The sequence below is a fragment of the Trachinotus anak genome, unplaced genomic scaffold (assembly GCF_046630095.1).
Source record: "Trachinotus anak isolate AG129_WGS33_773 ecotype Australia unplaced genomic scaffold, CSIRO_AGI_Tana_v1 ptg000032l, whole genome shotgun sequence".
Taxonomy (NCBI): Eukaryota; Metazoa; Chordata; class Actinopteri; order Carangiformes; family Carangidae; genus Trachinotus; species Trachinotus anak.
The window spans coordinates 13,516,261-13,524,174 of NW_027273883.1; the positions used below are offsets into that span (position 1 = coordinate 13,516,261).

The following is a 7,914-nucleotide window of genomic DNA, read 5'->3' on the forward strand; positions in this document are numbered from 1 at the left end:
TCTGAGAATCATTGATGCTCAAGCTTCACAGGCCTTGAGCAGACCTGGTGTTTCTGTACTTTAGGGCTTCCATGTAGCCTCCAGGATTGATAGCACTAGACTGGATATACTTGAGTGTCAGCAGATTAATCTAGCTGTTCATTAGGGACAGAGAGTTCAGAAATCCTCAACAGCGCAGAGGATTTCATGTCTAACATCATGTTCTCTCCTGTTCTGCTCCCTTTATGGATAGTTCAGAGGTTTAGTGATAGAGGGCATAGAAGCTGGAAAATCTTGACTAAATTTACTCTAAACCCTTGCACCTCCATTTCACTGTAAAATCTTATCTATTAACATGTGCTTTTCCAAAATAAGCAGAGATATTTTTATTGGATTGATGTGTAATGACAACATTATCACCTCCTTGTGTGGACAAAGACAAACATTAAGATTACTCTCCCTTTGTCTCACTACTTTCTATTTTGACGCACGTTTTATGATTCCAGATTCCAACGGAATATTTTTGGGTTTTATATTCTTATGTGGACAATAAAAGCAAATTGGAGACATTTATTGATCAAATTATAAATCGGTTAATCATATAATTGCAATAAAATGATAGAGAGTGAGGAGAGTGTACTTTTCGTTTGCTTTGGAATTTTCTTGCCTTGTTCACTGTGTACAAAACAAAGTTAGGAGAAGTTAGGTTTGATGCAGATGAAGCAGTGTCAGGCTGGGTGTTGGTGACGCAGAGGAAAGACATCTGGCCTGGTATTCAGCACAATGGTGGTCATCAATAACTGCAATCTGTTGCCTGAAATGTGCAGCAGCTACAGACGATTTAGATCTATGTTAAAAATACATAATTGAAGGGCTGTGGCATAAATACCCACAGACCATTCTGTACTGAGCTAAATATTAAAGGCAGACATAATATAGACTGTATGTCGATATATATTGTATAGGTGGGCTTGGATTGACCTTGACCTTGCTCTCTAATGCTCTTTGCAACTGTGCTGTTAAAACAGATCTTCTTGCGCTGACTATGCTTTGACTTGATTGTATAATAAACTGCTTGGCCCACATACGAACCAAAAGAGATCTGAACCAGGGTCACTGCCACTAAAAGTTAAAGGCCAAAACACAAAGTTTCTCTGCCTCTTCTGAATGTTGCTGTAGTAGCCTTCAAATGGCCTCTGTCTCCAACTTTCTCTCAAACGCAAACTTCTCCAGCAGGAGACTGACGTCTGGCTGCTGAATTTTGTGTTTTGAGGCCAGATGAATGTGAGCAAAAGGACAGACTCTTGGGTGCAGTTTCTTTAAAATATAGATTCATTTAGCCTTAACTTATTTACGAAGCAACTGTCAATTTGAACTGAAGTACTTGACAAAATTATATCAAGTAAATTAAAAACATTAAGTATGTGACCAGTTTCTACTCTTCCTTTGAGAGACGGTGCCAAAATGTAGCATTTTTTCTTGCCTTACACACCATCTGAATGGCATTTCCACTGTTGAATGGGTCTCTTTAAAAGCTGTGAGAGGTTTATCTTACACAGAAGAGACTATCAGATCAGAGTGGGGTTGTACTGAGCAGCTTCTGGGTGTGAATGTGTAGGTGTGTGAGTGTGAACAAGTCCAAATCTTGCCCCTGGATAAGTAAAGCTAGGATTTCTGCACTGTGTAATTAAATACTGAGCAAGCTATTGTGTCTGCTGTCCCAGCAGCCTCTTAGTTGGCAGTAATGTGGTTGTTAGGTTGGATAAGCCACTACACCACATGAAGTTGCAACAAGACAAGTATACTTATTTTTAGATCTTGTGAATGGTCTTTATAAATCGCAGAAAGTTTAGGGCACTTCTCACTCTGCTGCCACCCACAGCCATCAACATCACCCAGCCAATCTATAGCCGGTCAGAGCACAGCCATCCCGCCCCCCTCCATCCACCCATCCCATCCTCCTGACCCTGGTCCTGCTCCAGCACTTAACAAGGATTTAATGTCGCCCAATCATCTGTCAGGCAGATCAGATCAGAGCTGTAATGCACAGCAGCAGGTCCCGTGGGTGAGGCCACAACCCAATACAGAAGTCCTGAAAAACAACAGCCGAAAAAGCAGCATAATCCCACAATTACTGTAATAACTCTCCCTGATCTCAGTCGCTCTTTCTCTCACACACACAAAGTGCTTTGGCAAATGAAAATCTGATGTTTGAGGGAGTACGTGAAGTGATGCACGGTCGCAGCCACTGGGAATTTGTGTACATTGTTAGATGGGTTATTCATAAAATACCGAGTGGTGGTTTCCAACCCATTAACAATATACTGGTGGTGCTGACAGTAGATATCAGGCTTACGTGTTAAGTCTCTTCTCCAAGCTTTCATTCAGTAACTCCTGATAGGAAGCTATGTTTAGTTATCCTCTGATAGTGAAAAGAGTAACACATGGATATCAGGCATAATAGATTTGAGTTTTCACTCCCAGCTATTAAATGTGCTATATAACGTACCCATGTTGATTCATTTGATATGAATCTGTTATCAGCTTTGTGCCACCTCTTGTATCTTTTCCTTCAGGGCTCTGCCTGATAATGCTCCATTCACTTCAGTGTTGGTGACACTAAAATCGGAGCATGTCTTCATAGATCGCATATAGATTTGATTATTTTACATGATTCCAACCACAGTGAATATATTGTTTGTGTATCTCTGAGATGTCTCTGAGATGCTCCTGGAAGTTGTTGCTTGTGTCCTTGCTGAATTGTTTTGTATTTATTGAACCTTTCTATTACAAAGGTTAAAAAGTGTTCAAAATTAACCGCCCTAAATACTACCTCCTAATATGTGATTTTTAGTAGCTTTATGTCAAGGTAAATATGAAGATTGGATTGAAACTCTGGCCTAAATTGTAATCTGTCATGTCTGTTAATCATTTGTCACGCTGAACAGGCAGCAGCAGAGGTTTGGATTAGTTATTTTCATCAGCTCCCACACAGGACTCTGCCAACATTTATAAATTTGTGTTTGTGACAAGTTTTTGAATAATGCATATACAAACTAAATCAGGCTCTAGTTTGAGCAGATGGGAAGTGAATGCATGTTCCTCTTATATTGTATTGACATTGAAATAGGGCTACAACTAATGACTATAATTATATGATAGCATCAGATTGCTTGCTTGTTCGTTTTGTTAAGCACCATATCTGACAAAGAAAAGCAGAAAATCCTTACAGATAAGGACCTGTGAGCAGGGAATGTTTATCATTTTTGAAAGACCGAATAATATTTTAGACCTAATGATTAATTGACTAATTATTTCAGCTCTAGGTTGTGAGATTAAATAAAATATCCTCCTCAAACACCCTGAAGCACAACTCCATAGCATGTGGTGTTCAATGCATCCCAGAAAGTATTTTGTTGAAAGTTTTGTAATATCTTTTTATTGGTGTATCCACTTTACCTCAAACTCTTTTTCTAGTTTAAGTCATCGAGTGATTTCAGAGTTCCTCTTTATACCTCATGTTGCATTCAGCTGATCTTCCAAGTGTAGGTGGACAAAACAGTGCCGGTAGCAAAACAAGAGCTGTTCCACCTGTTGCTGAATATTGCATCACAAATGTGGAGTCCAGAGAAAAATCATGATGTCTGTGTACAACACTTTTTCTGCAGAAAAAAAGAAATTACACTGACACTGAATTTCAGTGGAGCCTCTTTCAAAAAGGCCATATGTCTGAACTAAAATGCCTTTGTGTAGATGTGTTTGCTTAAACATGCCAAGAAAATAAAATATTGAGAGTAGTTATGTTTTATACAGCAGCCTGTGCAAAGTAGGTGTTTTTCCCACAGACTAAAAGCTGCCCTTTCACTCCAGGGAACAGCAGATACAAGATGTCAAGGGTCCCCTCTTTATCTCTGTCTCCTTCTGTCTTCCTGTCATGATCATGGTGATCTTTTATGCAAACAGCTATACCCAGCCTGCATCAGCTTTCATTACACCACAAATGAATATAAACAACCTCCAGAATGCTGTTCCTTCCCTTTTCAATGGAAAGTAAAGAAGCAAAATAAAGAAAGCTAATAACACATAACTTACATGGTCATATTTTCAGCCATTCACGTCTTCAGCAAAATTCATAAATTACAGATGAAACATATTCTATAATATATAATTAATGTTTACTGGAGTCATCAACAGACAGCCTGATAAAATAGTCTGTCTCTGTCTCTGTCTCTGTCTCTTCTCTTCCAAGCTTTTGAGACAAAATGAGATAACTTAGATTATATGTTTTGCTATTACTACATAGCATTACATTAGCATTAACAGCTGTTAACTTACCAGTCTTGCCAAGTGCTTGAGTCATCTTTGCATTTACAGTACAAGAGGTCAGTATATGCCCTCTGAGAAGCTGCCTTGAAGCAGCCTGGATGCCGGTGTCAGAAAGCGATGAGACAACAAGAAGGATGCTTTCCACTGCTGGAGATTAAAGTAAAGGGAGTAAAGGAATGAAGTTTGCTCCTTTGAATTCATCAAACTTAATCAACCATTCCACGTCATCATATTTCAGGGTAATGTATGACAAATCATCAGCTAGTACAATATGGGACAAGACCTCCTGAAAAACATGTTGTTTTAATATATCATTTTAAAAGATAGAGGAAGAATGCCAGGTCTTAATTATGTAAGATCTGTGGCTTTTACATGAGTGAAATGTGGGTGTTGTGTGTAATTATGTAAATAAAAGTGTCCTTGTGGTGCATTTGGTTCCTTATAAATTCAACCTTTCATTTCTAAGTGGAAGAATGTCATTTCTTTCAGAAGTCACGAAGCCCTGGTTCAACCACAGCACTTGCGTAAATGCAGTTTCAAGTATCCAGCCCATGTCTCCCTGAACTTCCAATATAATATACACTCAGAGCATATACCTATATACGAAATTCTCTATACAGTCCTCAGTTTATCCCTGTTGCACAATTCAATACTCTTGTGGTGTAAATATTATCCAAGCAGTAACCCATCCCTGAGCGCATGTAGGCTACATGAATCACATTCGTAAATACCCACCACACACCACAGTAAACATCCATGCTCCACTTATGACCCCCACCCTCCTCCTCCTCTGTATATAAACCGCGGGGAAACCCCATCAGAGCATTAGAGACACACACTCAGCTGGAGATCTCCACATCAAGGAGACACAAGCTGTAACTGTGGCTCCGGGATCTACCCATCAAATGTTTAAACTGTGGTTTTAATGCGGGCTGCGCGTCTTTGCGCCTGAACGTGCGTCTGTTGTAGAGAGAGTTTGATCTGGTTGTGTCAGCCTCTCTGAGGGCGCACTGGCGAACTGTTGAGGTATAACTGCAGTGGGAAACTCAGACGGACTTTGCTGTTCTCTACCATAATTCCGGCTCAGAGTTCAGGCACCTTTTCGGTTCAAGGTTTTCGGAGGGAATCAGAGGGACATTCATAATGTTTATCCGCAGTGGTAAGAAGGCGTGAAAGCGACTTTTAAGGAAGAAATCGACTCATTTTTTTTTTACTTAATTGTGATTTTCTTTTCCTGTGGTGAAGGAGGTCAAAGACACGACTCTGCAAAACGGTTTAATTCCTCCGTTGCTGGTTCATCCAGTTCATCCTAACTGTGTTACCGGCACCATGCTGTCCACAGTGCGCAGGCACAGCCTCCGCCTGCAGACCGAGCTCCACCGCTGGAGCATCTGCGACCCGGGCAGCCACCTGCTCCCGGACAGCCTCCTGGCCCGGGTCCCCGCCTGCATCTCCCGTTCCAAGTCGTGCAACAGCTCCGCCGGGGAGTCGGACAGCAGCCGCGGGAGCTGGTCTTCCTCAGACTCAGTCATCTCCACCGACTCCGCCGGGGAGCCGACTGAACCCGGGAGCCCGTACCGGGTGGTGCTGTTAGGGGCCAGCGGAGTCGGTAAGACGGCTTTCGCCAGCATCTTCGCCGGAGCAGCAGACAGCATGGACAGTGATGACTGCGAGCTGTGTGGGGGTGAGAAAACATCACAGCCTAACTTTACTGAAGCATTATTGTCCGACAGGTCTTAAGCCTATTTATTTTATGATACATAAATGTGCCAGCAGTCCCTGAGACCACCTCTCTAGACTATAAAACTGCATATTATTTAAATATAAATATAAATCAAATAATAATACATAATAAATAAATAAAATCAAATAATAAATAAATAAATAAAACGATGTCTGACCATAGTCTCTACATATTAAGTACCACACGGTTAAAAATACAATGATAAAACTAAAAATGTTGATAGTATGATTATGTCCAACACATTGCTGTCAGCAGGACTGTGATTTCACTCATGCAAAAATGTTCTTGTGTTTGTTTCATTTTCTTTGTATATGATGTGTAATTTCAGATGAAACGTGTGAAAAGACGGTGGAGGTGGATGGAGAGGCTGCCACTGTGACTCTGCTGGACACCTGGGATGCAGAGGTGAGAGGAATGAACAGACTGATGAGGAGCGGAGGAGAGAGCACATCACTCTGAACGCACACACACACATATATATATATATATATATATATATATATATATATATATATATACATCCTTTCTTGTGTGTGTGTGTGTGTGTGTGTGTGTGTGTGTGTGTTTCAGACTGGCTGTGAATGGGCTCAGGAGTGCAACATGCAGACAGGTGATGCCTTCCTGTTGCTCTACTCTATCACTGACCGGGCGTCGTTCCTGCGAGCCTCCGAGCTCCGGATAACGCTGCGCCGCTTCCGTCCTGCTCAGCACACGCCGATCATCCTGGTGGGGAACAAGTGTGACCTGGTGCGGCGCAGAGAGGTGTCAGCCAGCGGTGAGGAGAAACAATCCCTTTGTGTGTGATGCACATTAATCACTGTGAGTTTTCCTCCATATGCAAGCACTGATCTTTGACTTTCTGCCTCAGAGGGCCGTGCCTGTGCTGCTGTGTTTGACTGCAAGTTTATCGAGACCTCTGCTGCCATGCAGCACAACGTCTGGGAGGCCTTCCGCGGCATAGTGCGTCAGCTGCGTCTGCGCCGAGACTCCAAGGAAGCCAACAAACGTCGCAGGCACATAAGCTGCAACACACGCCGCGAAAGCCTGCCCAAGAAGGCCAAGCGTTTCCTCGACAAGGTGGTGGCAAAGAACAACCCCAGTGTGGCCTTCTGGCTGAAATCTAAGTCCTGCCATGATCTGTCTGTGCTTTAGGGACCGGGCAGAAATTTCGTTTTAGCTCCTCACCAAACCTGTGAGCAGGTGAACAGCCAGGAGAGCAGAATTAGAGGCCATGGGCTGGAGAGAAGCCTGCTTCTCAAGGGCTGAAAGTTGGGTGATTCAAACCCGGTCCTCACTGTGTTCACATCCAGCCTCGGCACAGCCGGGATGGTGTGCAACACATTTCTACACTGCCGTTTGTATGTTGCAGTCAAAACTGGACTGACCGAGTGGACAGGGCTCAGTTTGTCAGCCTTTGTAGTGGACGAGACAATCAGCTAATGAAGAAGTGTTTCCTGCCGAGAAGACTTGCCACGCTTATGTGGCAGAGATGTTGGAGGTTTGAGATGAACTGACGGGTGGTGATGCTTGTTCATTTCTGTGTTTTGAGCAAAGACATTTATATTAGCTGTTCCTCTTTTCCCTCATCCTTTTGCTCTTATCCCTGACAGATTTGTTGACTGTCAGTCCCTGAGAGCTAAGATAACCAGTGGAAAGCTGCGGATGATTAAGCGTGATTAATGTCTCTATTGTTTTGTATGATGATCATTGAGTTGTCCCTTTGACATTATTTATAATGTGTTGTATTTTGCACTTACTGTAAATAGATACCAGATTGATAATGTACCGTATTTTGCTACTTTGACGTAGTTTCAGTGTTGCTTGATGAAATAAAGTGACATCATCTGATTTGGGTGGAAAAAAAA

The 7,914-nt window shown here is 42.2% G+C and overlaps 1 protein-coding gene across 1 annotated transcript; it reads left to right on the forward strand.

The window, feature by feature from the left end:
- The first annotated feature begins 5,129 nt into the window (after nucleotides 1-5,129).
- Nucleotides 5,130-7,914, forward strand: gem (GTP binding protein overexpressed in skeletal muscle). Its single transcript, XM_071469879.1, has 4 exons — nucleotides 5,130-5,989; nucleotides 6,378-6,454; nucleotides 6,620-6,824; nucleotides 6,918-7,914. Exons 1-4 carry the CDS (start codon nucleotides 5,635-5,637, stop codon nucleotides 7,199-7,201), a joined length of 921 nt encoding a protein of 306 aa, XP_071325980.1. The 5' UTR covers nucleotides 5,130-5,634; the 3' UTR covers nucleotides 7,202-7,914.

What these genes read in the sequence shown, in the direction of transcription:
- gem (XM_071469879.1), top strand. Translation starts at nt 5,635, where the DNA reads ATGCTGTCCACAGTGCGCAGGCACAGCCTCCGCCTGCAGACCGAGCTC. An exon ending in TGGACACCTGGGATGCAGAG is followed by an intron (nt 6,455 to 6,619) that starts GTGAGAGGAATG and finishes TGTGTGTTTCAG; the next exon opens with ACTGGCTGTGAATGGGCTCA. An exon ending in CAGAGAGGTGTCAGCCAGCG is followed by an intron (nt 6,825 to 6,917) that starts GTGAGGAGAAAC and finishes TTTCTGCCTCAG; the next exon opens with AGGGCCGTGCCTGTGCTGCT.